This window comes from Mangifera indica, chromosome 9 (genome assembly GCF_011075055.1).
Source record: "Mangifera indica cultivar Alphonso chromosome 9, CATAS_Mindica_2.1, whole genome shotgun sequence".
Taxonomy (NCBI): Eukaryota; Viridiplantae; Streptophyta; class Magnoliopsida; order Sapindales; family Anacardiaceae; genus Mangifera; species Mangifera indica.
Window position 1 is genome coordinate 2,677,942 of NC_058145.1, and position 23,023 is coordinate 2,700,964.

At 32.9% G+C, this 23,023-nt stretch overlaps 3 protein-coding genes and 1 pseudogene across 3 annotated transcripts; 1 reads left to right on the top strand and 3 right to left on the bottom strand.

Moving 5' to 3' along the window:
- Positions 1 to 264: 264 nt before the first annotated feature.
- LOC123226166 lies at positions 265 to 7,919 on the bottom strand. Its single transcript, XM_044650673.1, has 17 exons — positions 7,345 to 7,919; positions 7,135 to 7,248; positions 4,559 to 4,721; positions 4,163 to 4,265; positions 3,682 to 3,732; positions 3,442 to 3,539; positions 3,265 to 3,343; positions 3,073 to 3,135; positions 2,921 to 2,971; positions 2,729 to 2,787; positions 2,309 to 2,384; positions 2,154 to 2,213; positions 1,999 to 2,061; positions 1,834 to 1,896; positions 1,701 to 1,745; positions 1,088 to 1,221; positions 265 to 709 (listed from the first exon to the last, which is right to left on the bottom strand). Exons 1-17 carry the CDS (start codon positions 7,508 to 7,510, stop codon positions 691 to 693), a joined length of 1,407 nt encoding a protein of 468 aa, XP_044506608.1. The 5' UTR covers positions 7,511 to 7,919; the 3' UTR covers positions 265 to 690.
- Positions 7,920 to 10,857: 2,938 nt separating this feature from the next.
- LOC123226471 (heat shock 22 kDa protein, mitochondrial-like) lies at positions 10,858 to 11,426 on the bottom strand. The gene has a single exon (XM_044650993.1). It carries the CDS (start codon positions 11,288 to 11,290, stop codon positions 10,937 to 10,939), a length of 354 nt encoding a protein of 117 aa, XP_044506928.1. The 5' UTR covers positions 11,291 to 11,426; the 3' UTR covers positions 10,858 to 10,936.
- Positions 11,427 to 15,440: 4,014 nt separating this feature from the next.
- LOC123226120 lies at positions 15,441 to 19,616 on the top strand (annotated as a pseudogene).
- Positions 19,617 to 20,106: 490 nt separating this feature from the next.
- LOC123225673 lies at positions 20,107 to 21,197 on the bottom strand. The gene has a single exon (XM_044649783.1). The coding sequence runs from the start codon at positions 21,195 to 21,197 to the stop codon at positions 20,205 to 20,207; it is 993 nt and encodes a 330-aa protein (XP_044505718.1). The 3' UTR covers positions 20,107 to 20,204.
- Positions 21,198 to 23,023: the final 1,826 nt, after the last annotated feature.

The window sequence follows — 23,023 nt, forward strand, 5'->3', positions numbered from 1 at the left end:
ACTTTAAAGATCAAACCTGATTTATATTTCAACCGGTAGGATTAATTCATTCTAATTTGATTTGATTCAGTCTAACTTTAAAAACAATTTTCGATCGGACCAGAGACATTTTTACTGATCAGTTCAATCGGGTTATTGAACCCAGTGATCAGTTGACAAATCTTTTAACACAAAGTGATTTCTTTTTCTACATTAATGGATCGATCCTTGTACCGGTAGAGTGCCACAGGGTTCAAATTTAAATTTCTGGAAAGGCTGCAAGCATTTGCTTCAATTATTTATTACTGGTTAAAACTTTAAAGGCTTTTGCCTTCAGAGTTGCACAGGATGTGAGTGCAATGTCTGCAGGATTTTTACTACTGGGAAACATCTTCACGAGTCATTAAGATTCTTCTGACCGTTCTGGCAACCCAGACTTCAATCTTACACGCTTCTTACCCTCTGGTAATGTTATATCAAGGTATCCCAACTGTCACCATATACATATAACATCAAGCTAAACCATAATCTTAACCAAACCTTGCGCTCCAAAACTTTTTTATTGCTATGATCATGCATAAAAAAAATATACAAAACCCAAAAAAAAAAAAAGTTATCTGCAGATATTTGCCATAATTTTTAGGCCGAACCGGTATCGGATTTCATCTAAAATGATAAGACTCAATTCTTAAAAGCTTTGTTCTGTAGATCTCAGCGGACAGCCAAGCTCCTGCGACAAGAAATCATTTGGAACCCAATTCAACAACATACAAAAGGAATTCGCAAAGAACTAAACCCTGTAATGGCACTTGAAGCAAGTGTTGAGTGGTTTCAAATAACAGTGTCTTTTGTCATCGTCCATGATCGAGGCAAAGATCAATTGACTTTACTTCAAAGATTAATACTATATATACAAATAAATTGTATAAATTTATCTGTAAAAGTTAAAGTGATAGTATCTGATTAAGTGATTTTTAAGTGAGAAAAAAAATAAACAATCATATTACCAAATCATATGCTACCACCTTATTTTGTATAGATAAGTTTATACAATTGGTTTGTATGCATAGTTTTATTCTACTTCAAATTACTTCAGAAATGTTATTACCTGTTAATGTTCCCTCCAACTTCAGTAATCCTTCTACAAGTTGATGCTTTTCCACCTTGGTACCGGTTCTCAGCAGTCCTTGGAGAATTGTTCTGAATGAACCTTTGAGAATTTTTCTTGATTGTTTTCATCATCTACAAATTAACGTGTATTATTATTGTAAAGGGAGGACTAGTAATGAATTATTATTGTATTGAAATGATACCTAAATCATATTAGCATACTCTAGGGGCAATTTTTGGCTTGTAATTGTTAAGATAGGACACTTGTCCTCATAGCCAGATTTTCTTATAAAAGGTAAAATTAGGTTTCAAATGGAAGGGGAAAGGAGAAAAGTATTGGGATTTTCTTTGTGAGCATCCTCTTTGAACTAATTATGGAAGGTTTCCGATATCTCAAATGACCAGAAAATGGGAGGTTCCAACCTCCTCAAATTATCTAGTTTATCTTTATAAACTCTTCAATTAGTGAAATAGTTTTTATTTTATTTTGTTTTCTGTTTTATTTTTTGTTACTATTAGTAATCAACTAAGAAACATTTTGCACATTATATCAATAAAGTTGAATTTTTTCCATTCTTCGGTTATGTATGGAAGGAATCATACTACGATACCTTGTATTCCGAATGGATGGAATTTTGTGTGCTCTCTTTTGAATCCTATATTCAATCAGAATATCAATAAGAAGGCCGAGTAAAAACATTTATAGCAGCAAGACTATACTAGAAAAATTTTGGAAGAACAAACCTTCAAAGGAACTCGCATCTTTGACTGGGGTTTTATGTTAGTGTGGCCAGATGAAAGGGAGAGCTGATATCATGTGATGAAACGAAAATTCACACAACAAATTTGAAGTTGAGAAATTGCAGAGAGTAATCCAATTCTGAAACACTAATCTCAATCATATCTTACCTTTTGTAGTAGTTCAATTGGTGGCTGATTCAAAAATGTCTTATCTTCAGGAATATCAAATTCCTGAAAGGAAATAAGATCAATGTACTTGAGAAAAGTGCCCCAGATAGCATTGGATGACATAAAACTGTGAATAGAGGATCATTATAAATTACCATTGGAAATATGGTTCCCTGTTTGATCTTCTGTAAGACACCAATTTCTCCTTTATTTAACTGCATCAGGCAACAACATGGCCCCACATGAACATATGAAATCGCTCAAAAACATTCTCAATAACGAAGGCCCTATATAAATAATTTCACAGCACCTTCTTGCAATGGTGAGATTTAGCCTTTTGTGTTACTGCACATTTCTCTTCCTTTTGGGCATAGACAGAGTTCAGTCTGCAAGAGTGCATAACAATGTTAGAATGCAAACCTAATCATCAGAAGACTACTTCTTTAATGCTTGGTTTGTATAAAAATGAATACTGACTGAAAGGAATGGAAAACTATAAGAATGGTTAAGCAACATGGTTTTCCCATTGTATAATGAACAGGATAACAAGGGAAAAAGAAAGGCTACATCCTGTACCAAATACAATATTTCCAATAACTGAGAAAGCTCAAAACCATGAAACAAGGAGAATCGGATACACCGGATGGCAACGTAAGTATTATAGGGTGTAAATGAATCTTTGTTATGTTTAATCAAAATTGGTATAAGCTAAAATAGAAGACACTATTACCTTATGGAATATTTGGTTTCATTTTGTGAGACAGAATTATAATTATGCCTGGTTGCTACCTGTGATGGGGAAGACAATCAAAGACATGTTATAATTCCACTATTATACAAGTAGAATACGAACAAAAGGCATAAGTTTAAGAATAATATATCATTTTATAATAATCTATAGATAACCATTTAGATGACCTACACTGTTATGTGCATGTTGCCTGGCCCTCTCAGATGTTCTCAGCTGAAACTCCTACAAAGCAGTCAAACAAAAATTAAACATCAAGCATGCATCAATCTGTTTCACTAAGATCTCTTTAAGGAAAATTGTTTATATCAAAGCCTAAAAATTACTTGACTCTCAATCAGCCGAAGTGTGCTCTTTTTGATGAGAGGCGATGCAGGAGATTTAAAGATCTGTAAAGCCCAAAAGAAGTCATCAGAAGAGATCATACATTGCACCTTAACCTTCCAAGCTATTTCTTTAAAGTTCATGATTCCTATGAAATTCAAAAAGCCTGATCTTTGTTAACTCAAAGTACCCACTTTTCTGTTCGAATGACGTGCTTGAAAGGTGTAAGCATTTGTTTTTGCATGTTCAGCTGACCCTGCATTAACCTTGGACCTGAAATTGAGGAAACAAAACATGGCATACAGCTCATCAAACAAAGTTTTATGTAGGTGAAGACATATCAACAAAACATTATAGTCAGTAAATGTTACCGATGTTTTTGCGCTCTATTTGCAGTTTTCAGATTGGGTTCTCTAGGAGTAGTAACTTTAGATCTAGCATACACCATAATAACCCCAAGGTCTCCTGCCTGCAAACAAATCCAAAGTTGCTTGAATCCAAAGAACTATATTAATAACATTGAAAGGTAATAGATTATCAAATGGGTTAGCAAATGATTAAAATGTACTAAAAAATGCCATGTCTTCTACTTCCTGAACAGTAAAGCTTACCTTGTTAGGAACCTTGTGTAAGGTAAAAGCTCGATGCTTCAGATGAGAAACCTACATCGTAAAATAAAAAAGCAGTCTTAAGACCTTCTTCTGAAGCTGACTATTAAACTAAGCATAAACATTACTGTCTAGTAAAATGCAGCAATTCATTTACGGGAAGTTGACTAAAACCTTGAAGAAAGCAAGATAAAAGCAAGATGAAAAGATTACATGATACCAAATAGACATTAGAAGTAGAACGAAAAAGTCTATCAGAAAATCAGGACAATGCATGGTAAGGAAAATAAGTTACAATATGTTTCTTGTAATTCTTGAATCCCAAATCTCTCAAGTATTATTAAGCCTAACCACATGATAAAAGAAATAAACTTTCAGTTCATGGAAGAATTTTGAATCAATATGTTCATACCCAGACAAATGATATCAAGACCTGTATGAGCAACAGAAAATTGCCACGATATTGAATATCAAATTTTAGCACCTTGCATAAATAACCAGCTTCCAGCTTTTGTCTCTTGGTAGCTAGGTTCTCAATCAAATAAGAATTCTGTGACTTGTCCATTTTTCCGTACAGCTTTTGAAACCTATAAAGTTAAGAATTACCAAAGATATATGAAAAGAATACCACATAATAGAAGAGGCCAAAAGAATTCCGGAAAACAGTTCTGACAAACTTTATTTATATTACATATCCCATAGAAAACCTCACATTTTTTCTTACGATAGATTAAAAGAACTACGTTTAATAATTCCAAATTAGTTCGAATAAATAAGTAATACATATTCATATTCTTGAGTGAAAAGTTGATATTGTAGAGATGTGGTATGAAGTATGCAACCGTCATAAACCATAAGGTACTTGAGAAATAATAAACACCTTCCCAAAAATTGTTTGGAATTAACTTCTTGAGTTTGAATCTGCTTTGCCAAGTAACTTGCTGTGGGTTTCATTAAAGTTGAACTCCTTGATAAAGACTTGATCACAGACTTGGTTTTGGATTTTGGGATATCTTGGTCCATGTGGTTACAGAAATCCAGTCCTGGAGGAAGTTATACACAAAAAGATTAGATGCAAACGAACAGTATGAAACTACTAGTTTGGCTATATCACACATTTAGTGAAGATTAGGTAAATTTAATCTGTTGAACTCTTATTGAGAAACTGCATACACACGTTAACAGATTTTATACAAGTTCATGAAAATCAGACAAACAAAATGGTAGGCTAAACCTCAGTCAGTTCAATCAATAACATGGTGTTGCATATAATTTAAAGAATGATACTTTTATGGATGAGGGAAACGGAGTCAACTACAATATATTCTTCAGGAATCTAGCTCAACTCAACCTTTTTTTTTTTTCATATCACTTGCTGGCAAATTCTCAGTGACTCCTACATCAGACCCCTCCAACCAGGAACCTGGGACAGATTCCGCACAAAGTCTTGTGCATAAATTGGTGGCTAATATGAAGAATTGTGGTCAAGCCCCTTTTACTCAAGAAATTTACCACCAGTTCCCTAAAATCTAACAGTAAAATATCCAAGTGCAAAATCACAACTCCACTAAAACATATATGCTTCTGTTACATACAATCATTAATAAATTACGTGAATTTCCGCTTCTCATTATTCATTAATGGGCCAGAGAAAAAAACGAAGGGGCTGTACTTTCCATCTATGGAAAATATGAAGAGAGGTACCGCTATACTGACCTTTTATATTAGGGAGAAGGACTATTTCCCACCCAACTTTAGATGCGTTCTCAAAATGATACCCACGGCAGATGAAAATCCAGTTTTCCCACCTATGAGCCGTTAACATGGATGGTTTCTGTTTGCATAAGGGTAAAATGTCCATTTTACCCTTGTTAGATGAAATGACAAAAATACCCCTTTGCAAAATTCATCCCAAATTTGATATGAGGGTTTTCCTTCACCCCCCTTAGGTTTTAGAAACTAATATTTCACCTTACCTAAAGTTTTTAAACTTTGAAAACTAACATTTTCACCCCCTAAACCTAGGGTTTCCAAATTTTTCAAAAAACAGCCGCCCCCCATAACTTTCAAAACTAGCAGTTTCACCCCCATTCTTCATCTTCATCTCCCGACGTCTTCTCCGGCGTCGTCACCGGCCTCCTCCTTCTCCTGGTGCGACGGCGGTGGTGCGACGAAGAGATCTTCATCTCCTCGTCGCACGGTGCGACGAAGAGACGGAGATCTCTTCGTCGCTCGTCGTCCAGATCTGGGAGATCATCGGATCGTCGCTCGTCGCTCTTCTTCTCTCTTCGACGGAGGTCTCTCTTCTTCTCTCTTCGTCGCTCGTCGGATCTGGAAGACGCGACGACGAAGGACGACGAAGCGTCGTCCTTCGTCTGTTCTTCCAGATCTGGACGACGCTTCGTCGTCCAGATCTGGGCGACGAAGGGTCGTCCTTCGTCGTCCTTTGTAGTCGGAGATGGGAGATCGGTCGAATGCGTCGACCGTCGACGGTGGCCGGAGAAGGAAGCAAACCCCAAGGGTGAAATCTAAACTTTTCAAACTTTTAGGATGGGTTAGTTATTATTTTTTAAAACCTGGAGGGGGAAACGGTAAAATTTAAAAGTTTTAAGGTTTTAAATAGCAAATGACGATTTTGCCCCTATCCCTAACTGAAAAATTGGACGGCAGTTTGGTCACGGGTGGGAAAACTGGATTTTCATCTGCCGTGGGCTGTAATCTGAGAATGCATCTAAAGTTGGGTGGGAAATAGTCCTTCTCCCTTTATATTATTCTCTTTCTAAGATTGTTTTTGAAAATCTTAGTTGTATGCATACTTTCGGAATATATTGTATCTATAAGTGTGAAGATCGAAACTCATATTATATAAAACTAATTAATTTATATTAAAATTCAATCTATCACACATATCTACTACTCAATTATATTGTTTTTATTGCACATAACCCTTTAGTCTCCACCACCTTCCCTCAAATGCAATTACTATAGATTGTTAGACCAGCCGTTTGGCTGGATGCGTTATCACTTGGTACCAAAATCACATTAGGCTGTTAGGTTTGGATCACTTAGGCCCACACATTTGGTTTAAGTTCTAATACTATATCGAAATATATTAGGTCTAAAAACATAAAGATTGAAACCTATATTACATAAAACTAATTAACTTGTGTCACATTACCTTCCCAATTTGTCTCGTCATAACAAAAATGCATAATCCAGTTATTTCATTTATAAAATTTAGAACCGTAAAATTCATTTCATTCGTATAATTGTTTCGCTTCAGGTCACTCAATTTCTCTTCGTTACTTGGTAGAGGGGTCAAGAAACGATGGATCTAATCGTTAAGTGTCGTGCCATTATTTCTATTAAAGACCACCAAAAAAGGACAAAAAGGTTCAAAAACTACTTCTTTTTTTTTACTAAATTTAAGAGAAAAATAAGTCTCCCTATTATCACCTCTTGAAGAAGCGTCAGTATTAGCACCAACAGAACTCACGCTTCTAGAATCACTATTGTCGCTTCCCCCGTCCTCAGGGATATCATATCTCCAGTCTGAATTCGGAATAAAAGCTGAAAAATTTAAAAGAAAACTAAATAGTTAAATAGCGACCGATTAATCAACATATAAATAATGAAAGAACAACAATTCAATTATATAATGCTTACACGAAGGATGATAACTTGCGGCCGATTCGAACCAGCGTTCAGTTTCTGTAGTTTCTTCGAAAGTTTCTGGTTGAGAGAAATCAAAGTATTGAGGCGCATCAAATTCGTAGTCAAAATCAAGTACAAATTCATCTACCATAAACTCCTCCATTTCGAATTCCTCCATTCCTCCAAAATTCACACAAACAAACACATTCTTCTTCTTTTAATATTATTTTTCAAAATGAATCAACAAAGCCAAATGGCGCCAAATAATTCCTCTCGCTGTATATAAATTTTCGCGTACAATGAGAAATGCAGTTCTGCCTTACTGTTGTTGGCTTGGCAATGCCGATTTTCGTACTTTCTCTCTCGAAAATTAATCGAAAAATGAGATTGAGAGAGAGAAAGTTACGATTTCAATCAAACTTGCATTGGTTTCGATTTTCTCTCTCAAACTTTCTCGGATTACGAAAGTGAACCCTAATATCTGCGCACTCAAATTCAGAAATAATTTATTTTTATACACGTTTTTTAAATAGCTTGGAAACTGGAGGACGAGATTTCGTTGTTAGCTAGAAAGAAGGAAGAGAGAACAGAGCATTAATTCTTATCACACACCGTGAGTATTTAATTAAATATTTAAATAATATTTTTATTTTTTAATTAAATTATAATATATTGATCCCAAGAGTTATTCTGAATTACGCTTTTTTTTTTTTTCCTTTTTTGAATTGAAACAGGAAAAAGTAAAAATAAAAAGAGACGGAGAATATTAATGGTTTGTCTGTTTGGTGTAAGGGTGCACTGCAGGTTGAAAAATCCTGGAAAAAGTCTGGATTTCGGGCATGTTCCTCTGGACTTTTGTACTCTTTGTTTGAAATTACAACTGTATTCTCACCGAATCTTCAAGTACAGACAGAGAGATAGTCTCTGTCTTCCTGTAAGGGAAGGCCCATGAATACGCTCCTGCGCTAGGAAGATTTTTTAAAGCTGATAGATACAATCAATAAGCGCCAACTGAGAAAATGATAATCGTTGACTGAAGTTTTGAAAAATACCAAACCTACGCGATCAAGCTCTAACTTTTTGACTTTAATGGGTGCCTAGATTGCGATATAAGTAATTGGGTTTGAGATTTTATTTATTTAATATAATTAATTTAATTTAAATAAAATCCATAAAAAATAACTTTTGATGAAAAAATAACGATTTTTTGGTTAATATATAGAAATATTTATCATTTTAATCTTCTATAAGAGTAAACTCTTAAAACTTATTTAGGTAGATAATTGTAGTTCGGTCACTGAATTTAAACTTTCACCTGTTTGGATTGGTTTTAACTGATAATTTTTTGCTTTTAGCAATTTAACAAAACTTTAAGGGGGCGTTTGCTTTGGGTAATATTTTATTATTAAAATAAAAAGATTACCTTGAAGATAGAGTACTTAAAAAATTACTGAGTATAAATGATTATTATGTTTGATAAAATTTTATAGGTATAAATAATTATTATATATAGTTAAAGGTAATAAAAAATTACTAGTAAATTATTTTATTTAAATGTCTTTAAATATAATTATTTTTAAATATTTTTTATATTATTTGTCATATTAATTAAAAATAAATTTATTTTTGTCTTAAAAAATTAATAAATAATGATATAATTATAATAAAATCAAAATTATCTTGATAATATTTAAATATCTAAAGTAAATGTGGTAATCAGATTACCACTTATATTATTTGTCACATCAGTATCAGTAATAAAATATTACTGTAATATTTTATTACTGATAAATCAAACAAAAGAATAAAAATAGATTATTAAGGTAATTTTCAAAAACTGGAACCAAACGGGCCTAAACTAAACTTTCACCCTCAATTTTTAACTCTCATTTACACCATCATCACATTTTGAAGTAATAACTCTCTAATAGTCACACCGTAATTCAAATGTTAGACCTAAGAAGATTACCATTGTCAAAAATTACTCTACAACACACTGTTATCTACCGTCAATGGAATTGACTCAGACGTAAAGACATTAAATGTGGTCACCCAAAAGATTAAATACGTTATAAATAGGTTGTGTAAATCATAAAGATACTGCCCATTTTTCTTTCACTTCAATATGTGAAAAGCCATATGTTCCTTACTGATTCACATGGTATCATAGTATATTTTGAGAAGGCCAAAGGACTATTTCCCCCCTAAGGTATGCTGCAATGCCAAGTTTTCCACTTTTAACTTTGATAATCTCAAACATCCACCTATGAACAGTTAAAATTAACGGAACTCTAACCCTTTAAAATTTTATCTCTTTTTACACCCCCTAAACTTTAAAAATTAAAAGTTTTCTTTAATCTAAGTTTTAAAAAATGACAATTTCATCTTAGGATTTCGTTTTGAAATCTTCGACGTCATCTCCGGCTCTATTGCCCGCAGCCTCTCCCTCCCGAAGTATCCTCTCCCTCCAGCGGCTTCTTTCCTTTTATTTGGACACCTGATCAGCGTCGAAGAAGTTGTGGAAGACGAAGAGCTTCGTCAAACATCTACTTAAAAGAAAAGATGTTTATCAGTTTTCCTTCCCTTGTGCGCCCCTTAGCATAGCCAGTTGCAGAGTTGCCGCCAACAAGATTGCAGCAAGTAACCAACACTCAATACTCAACAAAACTTCTTCTGGCTTCATCTTCTCTATTTCTCATTTAAAAAAAAGTTTTCATTATAAGCTAACACTCATCGCCAACCTCTTGACACTGTCCGACGACGGTTATCTTGCTATTTTCAAATGACATTTATCTTGTCTTTTTCTGGTTTGATTACCAGATAATTTCTGTTTAGTTATAAATCGGTTAATGTGTAAAGCGATTCAGTTTTAATTCACAACTTTTATGAAATCGAAAGTTTTGTTCGATTTATAAAACCAGCTAACCGGTTTGTACACCCTTAATCTCTATACTACTTAATCAACACAAGAACATTCTATTTTCAACACAACAACAAATTATACGTAAAACAATATTATACATTTTGAATTGAGAAACACATCAATATGGAGGTCCAGTGGAGATTGAGAGGAGTGAAGAAGGATAGTGTTGAAATATAGAATGTCGACATTATAGGGTTTTATTTAAAGTAATTTGTACTTCATGTAAAGATCATGTGAGCTCTCGTAATTTCTTCAGTTTGCACTTAAGTTGGTACATAGTCTCTATGCCAATCGAGGAAAATATGCCAACAAATTCATTTTTATTATATTATTTCCATTTTATCATATAATTTTCATTTCCTTTTTCGGATCGGAGCAATCTCCCTGAATATATTACCACTAAACTTGCGAAATAATTAATGAAGAATAAAAAACAATAAAACTTAAATGGTAAAAAATTAACGCTTGAGGTTTTACTTAGTAACGTTAGTAATTTGTTCTTGAGTGAGTTTCATCTTCTCAAATGATATAAAGAGGTTTCTAGTTTCGATTATCTGATTTTGATTCTTTTATATCAAAACCAAATAATTGCAGCCAAAAAAAATCAAAATCAGAAACGTTTTTATACTATTTGAGAAGATGAAACTCAGTCCCAAATTACTAACTAAAACCTCATGCGTTTCACTCAACGTTGACATGGAACACGTCAATCCTCTCCTCTTCCTTAACCCTGGGCACCGCCACCTTCAATACACCGTTCTTCATCTCCGCCTTAATCTCGTTGGTCTTGTACTTCTTCTCAGGCAAGTCCATTCTGCTCGTGTACCTTACGCTCTCTTCATCATCAACTTCTTTCGCTCTTTCTCCTTTGATCACCAGAGTGTTCTGTTCCACTGAAACCTTCACATCTTCCTTTCCTAGCCCCGGCATGTAGATCCGGAGAATCAAGGCATTTTCATTTTCTTCCGCATCCCAGCCTCTACGTATCCCGCCTTGTGTCCCCGCAAAGAACGGATTCTCTGTCATTTGGTCCATCAAGTTTAACACCTGACTCAAGCTCCTTGTTGGATATAATCGGCCAAACACATCTACAATTAATCAAAACAGATAAATTATTAGCTGATTTTTAAAAAAATTATTTAGTATTTTAAACAATTGATAGACGGATTATACACATACCTTTAGCTCGAATGAAAAAGGGTTTAGCTCGATTTTGTTTGAGTTTGGCTCGATTCTGTAACTCGAATCAATTGTTCAAATTCATAGCTCAATTCGGTTTGAATTGACGATTTGTTATTCGAGTTTATGATTCATTGATAAAACGACATCATTTTACCCAATCAATATTCAAAATTTTTTTATTCAAACCGAACGAGCTACAAATTTGAACTATCAATTTGAACTACTAAATTCGAATTGAATCAAACTATGAATTCGAATTACTGATTCGAGTAATAAATTCAAGCTGAACCTTGTCGAACACCCCTTGGATTAAGTTTGGCTCCAATTAAAAAATGAGTCAAATCTTGTGATTCAAGTTCGGTTTGAATTTTAATTAAACCAATTCGAGTAAAGCTAAATCAAGTCAAATCAACTTTCATGACTGAGTTGGCTTAGATCATAACCAGACCTACTAAGTTGTGTCCTTGTTTTTGTTGAATGAATGACAATTTCCCACCTGAGCTTTGAGGAAACAATATTTCCCACCCTTTAAATTTGAAAAATTTATTTTTCCACGTATTCTTCACTTGGTTTCCATTTATATTGATGTCGTGTAAATAGCGTAATAACAAAAATCTCTAATCATTTCACTGACTCGTTCGTCCACCAATTATATTTAATTTACTAAATTATCTTTTAATAATTATAATTATATTAATTTTCTTTTTAAATAATATTTTAAATATTTTTTATTTTCTTCGTCATCCAAAAGAAAATGGTTTCACCAACCCTTTTCATCCTTCTTTAACTAAAACCAAATCAAATCAAATCAAAATCAAAATCAAAATCCAATCTAATCAAATTCAAATCTAAATTAAACCTTAAACCCTACTCCATATCCAAATTAAAACTTTATAAAAAAAATAAATCATAATTCAAATCAAACTAATCCAAATCTAAATTAGACGGTAAAAATGAGTAGTAACAATGGTAGATAATAATATTGAGTACGCCGTAAAAAAAGGAAGGCAATGATGGTTAAGTGCCGAAATGAAACGTTGTAATTTTGGAGGAATTTGGTTGGAATGTCACCAAGGCATGAGATTCTAATCAACTCAAAATTATAGTCAGAAAAGAAAGGGAAAAATAATCATTGGGACCAAAAAGAGAAACATAAAAAAAACAGTAGAGATTGGGTGGATTCTTCAAACTTACGAGGTGGATAATTGTTGCTTTCACTGGAGATTGGTGAAAAATATTGATTTAGTCTTTGCCGTAACATCTTTCCCAATCATATCATCATCATTTTCAATTTTAGAAAATTAATAAAATTACGTATATATAATTTAAATATAAAAATAATATATTATCGTATAATTAAATAGTTTAATTAATAATAATATAAATTATTTTGAATTTTATAAGTTTTTCATATTAAATACGTATTTTATTTTTTTTATGTTTTCTGATTTTTAATAAATTTTTTAAAGTATGAAAATATCTTTTGTATTTTCAATTAATTATCATAATATTATAACTATATAAAATAAAATTTTAATTTTTTTCATCTAAATTTCTAATCTCTCATGATAATTTTTTATGATGACAGAATCTTGATTATATATTATGTTATATTAAGTTTAATGTATTTTTACAAATGTATTATTAACGATATATTGTATTAAACTCATATATATACGTTCAATATTTTTTCTATATCTGAATTTTACAACTGTTTTTTATAAATTTATTTTTCATCATTTACCATATTATACATGTATAATTTCCGTATCATGTTTTCTTATTCTCGTATTTTTAATTAGGTTGGATAGTTTTGAATTAAAAATAAAGTAATATTCAATCACATAATAATATATTATTTGTATATTTAAATTATATAAAATAAAATATTTACACGTAACATTTCTTATAAAGGATCACAATAATTGAACTCACTAACCCTTCTATCTTCAATAGATACACTCGTATTTGATTATTAATCTAACAAATTTAATTACTCCAAAATAAAACCTAATGAAAGGATGTTTTTACTCGATCCTGCATATTAGAAACTATTCAAGGCTATCATAAGTGTTTTAAATATTCTCTTGGTAATTTATCTTTTATTATTTACATTATCTTGTTTGGTTTGTCAGTAATGAAATATTACAGTAATTTTCTATTACCAATATTAAAGTGGTAAATAATATATATAGTAATCTAATTACCACATTTACCGTAGGTATTAAAAGATTCTTAAGGTAATATTGATTTTATTATAATTATATTATTATTTATTAATTTTTTAAAATAAAAATAAATTTATTTGTAATTAATATAACAAATAATATAAAAATATTTAAAAATAATTATATTCAATGACATTTAAGTAAAATAATTTACTAGTATTCTTTTATTACCATTAACCAAACACATTAATTACTTATATTATATATTTTTATCAAATATAGTAATCATTTATACCCAGTAATCTTTTCGATAATATATCTTTAAGATAATCTCTTTATTTTAATAATAAAATATTATTTAAAGCAAATACCTCTTAAAATGTTAGATTGAGTAACAGTTGAGTAACATATTCAAACCCGAAAAAGACCTTCTTGCCTGCATAAGTAAAGTCATAGGCACCTTGGTAATACCTAGGTTTCATTTGCAGCCACCAAAATATACGTTCGCTACCTAGACCTTATTTGTTTAATTATATAATAATACATTATTAATATATAAATATTTATTATATGTAATTAATTTAATTTTCTTTGCTAATCACAAAAACCTTAACTGTATGTGCTTACTCAGATTGAACAACCATTATCTAAACCTCAATGCTCAACCTAATGTTCTCTATCTAAGCCAAGAATAAAATTAATGTAAAAACAAAATTTATTACACTAAAATTTGACTATGTGTAATTGAATAATATAATTATTTATTTGTTTTTTAATTTTAAAATCATCTAATATATACTAACACTATTATTTGTATGAATATATTAGAAGAATTTATTTTTAGTAATATTATATACACACAATTTTAAATAGTTTAAATGAGTATTTTCCACTCAAGGTTTAATGAAATGGCAAATTTCTATCTAATGACTTTAAAAAACTCAAATACTCAATATTCTATTAAAATTGACTGTTAGGAGTCAGAGTAAAAAAGTCATTTAGATAAAAATATTAAAAAATAAAAATTTATCATATTTTCCCTTTAGGTTTGAAAATATAACAATTTTCTTTTATCCAAAGTTTGAAAGATGACAATTTCCCCTTAGGGTTTTTTTTTTTCCCTTCTCTGGCGGCAATTGGCCTTTACTAAAATCTTCCTCTCCCATCATTCTGTCGCCATTACCATTGATTTGCGTCAAACAAAGACGGATTTGTCTTTGTCTAATGAGAAGACTAAATCATCTTCTTCTCGGATGGACAAAGGCGATTCTTCCTCATCCGTCCATATGATGCTCGTCTTCGTTCAAGTGTCATTTGGACAAACGAAGATAAATTGCCTTCATCCATTTGAGGTTGTCTTCGTCTCCTTGTCAAACTAAGATGAATTCATCTTCATCCAACGTAAATCGATGGTGACAACAACCAATCGACGGGAGAGGAAAATTTCAATGAAGGTTGATTGTCGGTCAAAACCAAGGTTGTCGCTAGAGTAGGGAAAGAAAAACCTTAAGGAAAAATGATCACATTTCAAACTTTAGGTTAAAAAAATTGTTAGATTTTCAAACTAAGAGGGAATGTGATAAATTTTTAGTTTTTTTAAATATTTTTATCTAAGTGATATTTTTACTTTAAACTCTAACAATATATTTTAACAGGATGATGAGTATTTGAGTTTTTTAAAATTAACGGATAAAAATTTATCATTTTATTAAGCCTTGGATGGAAAATAGTCCTTAAACCTTTTAAATATATAATAAAGTACAGATAATGTGTTATATAAATTTATTATACAATAAAACTATGTAATATTTAATGGTAATTTCCAAATTTGCTCGATACCGTGAACTAAATATTTTTTAAAGATAAAACGAAATTACTCTACTGTAGTAGTAGATCCTATTTGGCGGCTACTCAACCTTTATCCGCGACCTCTTTCTCTTCAAGCTCAAGGACGGACGGACCAAACGAAGCGTCATTTTTTGGCGGGTCTTCGTGCAACCCAATGACCCAACCCGTCGAACAGCAGAACCCGAACGCCCAATGCCCACCGCTGCCACTACAAGGAGTTGTTCAAGGCAGTGGAGCCTTATTCTGGGTTCTCTAATCCCTTGCGCTCTTTTTCACTTTCTTCAGTTTTATTTAAAACGCCACCGTTCTCCGAACCCTTCCTCGGATCCTCCTTCGCCGTCTACTTCGTCCTCGAACCTCGCGGACCTACCCAGAACGTCTTCGCGGTCCAATTTGTTGTCACGTGGGCCTTTTGGTCCAGTTCGAGCTAGCTCTATTGCTGAACCGGATGATTCTACGTATTCTATCGGGGTAAATAAGTTTCAGGAGGATCCATATCATAGGACGAATAACCCAAATGCATTATTCAGCTTGGGTTGTCCGAGAACAGTGTATCTTCTGGCTCTATTGAGTTTCGTTTTTCTTTCATTTTTTAATCTATGGTTTAAATTTTGTTAACTTTAACTCGAATTTATATGCTTTTAGTTGTGTTCGGATTTGATTGAGAAATGGGTAACGGAGAACCTGACGGATTCTATAATGGGAAGCGACGGTGGTGATTTGAGCATAAGTGGAATTGCTGCATACAAGCCGTTTGACGGATTGACGGAGATGAAAGTGGTGATGTGGATTACTTTATCTATTTATTTATTTTTGGTTGACTGTCTCTTTCAGATAATAGTTTTGTTAGTTTGTGATATGTTGATTCTGAGCTCTTATCCTTTGTGAATACACTAAAAAGAAAAGGTATGCCTTGTGTATGAGCCACTTAGCTGCGAACACTTACTTCTTTCATTGAGGCACATATAGCTAAAATTAGTATTAATGGTTACTAATTTTATCTTGTGATGATATTTGGCTTATAATTTTCTGATTCTTGTAGTATGTTTTGTGCTATTTGCTGTTTTTATTGCCTCTCTTAGAACCTATTCAATTGATTGTTTCATTCTATATATGCAAAGAATATGCGATTATTTTAATATAATGCCATGGAGTCTGTGCTAGTGTTTTTTAATATCTGTTCTATTTCAGGCCATGGCAAGTTTCATGTCTTAAGTCATGGGAAAAACAGTTTCATTTGACCCCTCACAAATAGTGTTAACTGCTAGTGCAACTCTTGCTAAGGGTAGATTCGAGCTGAGGCGAGCCGAGCTCGAGCTCAGCTTGATAAATTATTAAGCGAGTTTGTGATACTCTTAGGCGAATCCCACATCGACAAAGCACGGGAGAGATGCTGGGTCTGTGTGTGCTCTGTCTTTGGATCTCACATTGGTTAATGGTGGGAGAATTGAATTGGTTAAATAGTCTGTGAGCTCCTTAACTGTTAAGACGCGTTTTGGGTTGCAAAGCCCAATAGCAAACCCATGATGGACTGTGTGTCCAAAGTGGACAATATCTTAACAGTGGGCTGGGCTATTGGACCTGGGGTGTTACAGAGTTTGAGCCCGAGCCTGAGCTTGGTGAGCCGAGCTAATAATAGCTCAAACTTGAGCTCGCAAGCTATCGAGTTACTTGTGATCTTAGCTCGGATAAGCTTAACGAGCCCTATACGAGCCAAGCTTAATGAGCTTTACTTCTATAAGCTTAACGAGCTCTAACCGAGCCGAACTTAACGAGCTACAAGTGTACCATTCAAAGCTCATGTGAGTTTTTGTAGTTTTTTTTGTGAAAATAATTTCTTAATATGGAAAGCAGAGTGGAAAGCCTTGTGAACTTATAAAATGTAAACATTTCCATAATACGTTTAAGCCTTGCTAGCATAATCTATAGCCATTAAATTTATACTTGGCTCTGTTTTTGTACATATATGACAAGTCCGTAAATGCTTTTGCTTTCATTCCTTTGTATCTAGCTACTATTTTTCTGAGAATCCTTTAATATAAGGATATTTTTTAATTATTTTCAGAGTGCCTTGAAGCATTTAATTTATATTAGACATCTCTTGCTGAGTTACTAGAACCACAGTAGAGTTCAAAAAAAGAAAAACCTATAAAAGTGTAGTAATTTAGCATAGCAATTAAGTTAAGAAAATGGAATTAAATTCATTTATTTATTGTTATATTTTCAGTCGTGCCAGATTTTGTTGATTTTAGGTTTGGTTAATCTCTCGGGATGTGAAGATGGTTGACTAGCAACGCTGGACATTGTATTTAGTATTCCCTGATAAAAATAATCTCCAAACTTGAACTTGAATATCTTATAATAAAATTAGGGTTTACTCAATTTTATCAACAAATAAACAAATTCAAGTAAATAGAATAACAAACAAAATAACAAACCTGTAATTATTATGTCCTTATGTTGTTATCTAAGAACGGTTGAAGTTGTTGTCGTCAAATGCGAAAGCCAAAAGTAGAGATGATTCGTGACTGGAGAACTAACAAAGTGTTTGATCTTGCAAGCTAGACAGAGTCGATTGGATTCTGAAGTCGACGGTCTGATGGAGATGTAGATTGATGAGGTTTTGTGAAGCTCAAAGAAGAAAAAATTGCAGAGGCTCTAGAAGAAGAAGAAGACGTGTGCTTCAAGTAGACTGACAAGTTTTGAGATTTTTTTACTGCTGCCTACTAACTTTGACTAAAATTTATTAATAAAAAATTATTAAAAGTAGTTCTCACTTCTTTCTTAGCAAAAAATTTGACAAAAATTTTTATAAAGCCAAGAAACATCACCATTTTTGGGTGAGCTGATGTGGCTCGCGAGTTTATCCGAGCTGCTCGGTTTTTGGTTCGGGCTGGAGTTCGAGCTCGTTTATTTGTTAACATAAAGCTCGGATTCGAGCTCATTCGTGTATGGCTCGTTTCGAGCTTGAGCTCGAGTTCGAACAAGCTTGACTTGAATCCAGGCCTAATTCCTGCAATTGAGATACTAAGCTTCTGCTTGGCAGACCATGGAAATGCATTTCTTGTCCCCACGCCGTGTTATCCTGGGTAAATTTATCATCATTTAGAATTTGCACCATTATGACCAGGTTTACATATCAGTTAAGAAGCCAAAGTTAATTAGAAAAACAATTTGCAGTTTTGACAGGGATGTAAGATGGCGTACAGGAGTAGAACTAATTCCTGTTCATTGTTGGAGCAGTGACAACTTTGTTTTTAGTATAACTGCACTTGATCAAGCATTCAATCAGGCAAGAAAACGAGTAATGAAAGTACGTGCAGTTCTCATCTGCAACCCTGCTAATCCTGTTGGCAATATACTTCCACGAGAGACTCTTTATGATCTTTTGGATTTTGCACAAGAGAAGAACATCCATATTATCTGTGATGAAATATATGGAGGTTCAGCATTTGGAAGTGAGGAGTTTGTGAGCATGGCAGAGATTCTTGACTGAGAAGAAGCTGACAAGAGCAGGGTTTATATAGTATATGGGCTGTCGAAAGACCTCTCCCTTCCTGGATATAGGGTTGGAGTTATCTATTCCTATAATGACACTGTTTTGGCTGCTGCAAAAAAGTTAACAAGATTTTCCTCCATTTCTACCCTGACTCAGAGACTCTTAATTTCAATGCTCTCGGATACAAGATTCACTCAGGAATATTTTGAGACCAATAAAAGAAGGTCCAAGGAAATATATGCTTCTTTTGTGGCTGGTTTAAAACAATTGGGAATCAGATGCTCGGTGAGCAGTGCTGGCTTATACTGTTGGGCTGATATGAGTGGACTAATCCCCTCTTACAGTGAGAAAGGAGAACTTGAATTATAGGATAGGCTATTGAATATTGCTAAGATTAATGTTACTCCTGGGTCAGCCTGCTACCGCATAGAAGCATGATGGTTCTGCTGTTGTTTTGCCGCTTTCTCTCAAGAGATTATTCCTGTAGTTATAGGACGGATTCAAAAAGTTGCTGAAACTTGTAAAACCCCCAGTTGAAATACTGCAAGAAATATCATATTTAAGTGTATTGCTCTGGTGAATTGTTTGGGGAAGTTGTAATGGGCATCACTGTTCAATTTGGACAAATTTTCAAGTTTAGCTTTCTTGGAAATTCTTCATTGATAATCATTTAGTACATTCTGGATGATATAATTTATTTAAATCCTCTTGTTGGAAATAGAAATCTAAAATGATTTGGGAGAGAGCTTAATTGAGATCATAGATTACTAAATGATTTTGGACCACCAGATGGGTTGTGCTTTTACTTTGACAACAGTTTCAGAGCATTAGCTGGCGCTTCTTTGTCTGCATTCCTTCAATCATTTTGATACTGGCTCGGAAGATGCAGCATCTGGAAGCTCTCCTTGCAAATTCCTGTTAAGTTGCATTCAGGCAAGAGTAAAGTTGTTTGTGATTTCCCTTGTGCAAAATAACAGATAAGTTAGGAATATGAATATTGTTTTCACAATAGTTAGGAAAGAACTAAATATATAAATTTTCTTTTTGTATATAATTTCTGACATAATTATTAATTTGTCCCACCAGTTGATTGATATTCTATAGTGGAGTTATCTAGAGATCAAATCCAATTCAAATCAAACATGGGAGGAGATCAATTGAATTTGTGTTTGTTTGGGGAAGGATTGGGTGGAGTGTATAAATGAAATGAAAGAGGAGAAGCTATTGATTACTAATGCACTTTCCAGTTGTTTCACTGTAGCCTATTACCAAAAGGCAGTACTAATGATGGTGAGAAAGAAACAGCAATTTGGTAATTTACCATTGATAGATTTTGTTTTCTCATTTGAGCGGCTTTCCTCTGGTAGCTTCTCCTTCGACTCATCATTATCAGCTCTCCGAGAGTTGTTGGTCTCCTTACTACAACACTGCTGTTACTTTCATCACCAGATTCCTTGCTCTTCAATACTGGTTGGGTAATATGGTCCATTTCGGAGCATCCTACCTTTTCAAGGAAACCAGCATTGGGTGACAGTAATGGAAAGAGATGTTCCAAAAAAGAAGCTCCAACAAGGCTTGAAAAGCCAGTTGCGTAGCTGCTTGTGCTACTGTATGTTTCAGAATCTGGTGTGGAAGTGATGTCTATTTCATCACTCAAGGAAGACTTTTCCACAGGAGCAGCAGAATATATTGCTACAGCCGGTACAAGGCAGTTTGCTAGGAGAGAGGGAGCTGAGCTGAATGAGCCATCTGTTTCAAAATCAAATGCTGCCAAATCCAATTCAAACCATTCTTTTTGTTCATCCTGACGATCATTACTAGCCTCATCTTTGCCATTGTTGACAACATCAGAGCCCTGAGAATGTGCTGGGGGTGATGGGAAAGTTATGAGGTTTTCTGGTAATATTGGTAGGTCAAATTCGGGAGGTGATGAGATAGTCATGACATTTTCTGGTGGAATGTGTGGTGATGGGAGAGTTATGAGGTTCTCAGGCAGGGCTTGTTGCTCAGATCCCAGAGGTGGGTGTGATAAAGAGGTTAATGGCGTTCTAGGCTTTTCCTCCCAATCAAAGGGAACTGATGCAATGAGTTTGACCGGATCCATTTGGACCAGACTAACTGAAGAAGTCCCTTGTCTCCAGTCTCTTTTAGCTATACCCGGCTTTTCTTCCCAAAGAAAAGGTACAGCTGGTGGTTGCCTGACATTCTTTCTCCTAGAACGTCCCATAGTTTCCTTTCCGGCCATTCTGGTATGAAAGCTACAATCCCTTATGCTTTGCTATATGCACTCTACCTGTTTTTATACATGTAAAATTGGTTTACAATGTGGATTAGAGATGTTTGGTGGTGAACCTAAAGATGCTAACGGCACCATTTTCATATCTGAAGAAAGTAGCTCTACCTGCACACTCATTGCTCTTTGGCTTAAGTTAGTAATATTGGTTTATACTAATGGGACCATTTTGCGGATTTGGTATGTCAACTCTGCGCCCATTCGGATTTCTGTTAAGCCATGTTATAAGTCAAGTCGTCACAGTTTGTTAATGCTGAATTTTAAGGTAGCAGTTGAAGTCTTGTCATTCTGGACGTAGTGATCTCCAATTTCTAACCTTAAATTGGTTGTCTTTTAGTGAGGGGGAGGGTTGAGTGTTTTAGAAGAAATGTGGAAGGTCAAAACACTTATTTCCACCCCACCCAAGGTTTGTTAAAATGATTAGTTTCATTCATTAAATTTAAAAATTCAAATACTTACTATTTTGTTAAAATTTATTATTACGATTAAGGGTAAAAATATTATTTAATTAAAAATATTTAAAAACTTATCATATTTTCTTCTTTTTAATTTAAAAATCTAATAATTTTTTCTCACCCAAAGTTTGAAAAATGCCTATTTTCTCTTAAAGGTTTGAAATTATCATCATTTTCAATCGTCGTTGTCATCTCTGATTGTATTCTCTTTTTGTCCTAGCTTTTCTCTCCCTTGATTGTCGATTGTCCTCGTCTTTGATGAAGACGATTTAAGAGGGAGGGAGAGAGATCGATAAGTTCGTTAGAAAGGGAGAGAGAGAGATCAGGGATGAAGGTTGACAGTTTTAAAATTTTATGAAAGAAATTATTATTTTTAAATTTTAGGTAGAAGAAAACTGTTAAATTTTTAAATTAAGAGAGAAAAATGTTATAAGTTTTTAATTTTTTTAATATTTTTAACTAAATAATATTTTTATCTTTACTTTAATAATAAATTTTAATATAAAAGTAAATATTTAAGTTTTTTAAATTTAATGGATAACACTTTGTGATTTTAGCAAACTTTGGGTGGGAAAAAGTCCTTCGACCAATGCGGAATTTCTTTGTTCATTTGGACCTTATCTTGTTTCTTTTTCCTCTTAAATTATTCAATAGTCAGTTGGACTGTATTTGGGGTTTGGTAGGTCAAACCTTAACAGTACAATTACTATTATTTTATTTTTAAATTAGGTGTTATTATATAATTAATTATTATTTTATTATTAATTTAAAATTATCTAATTAAATAATTATATACTATTTAGATATTCAAAATTAAGTATACAGATTTTTATTGTTAAACGAACAATATTATATATATATATATTTTTATACATAATTTGATTACACCGATGATATGTTATCATATAATTAAGTGTTATTTTATTTTTAATTTAAAATTATTCAATTATATAATAACAAAAAATAATAATTTAAAATCATTCAATTATATAATAACAAAGAATAATACTATACATATTTATTTTAGACATACAGATATGTACATATTTATATGTTTTATCATATGATTAAGTGTTATTTTATCAGAAATTATCTGTATATTTAAATTATGTGTAAAAACTATGTCCGTAATATTTTATTGATGTTATAATATTAAATTGTAACCAAGGAAATATAATTTAGTGACATAAAAAAAATCACAAGAATGGATGAAGAGGAATGATATAATAATTTTATATGAATATATATAATTATAAATTACAATCATTTCTCGCAAATTTATTCATATAAATTAAAGATAAAATTATGTGTATATAAAAATAT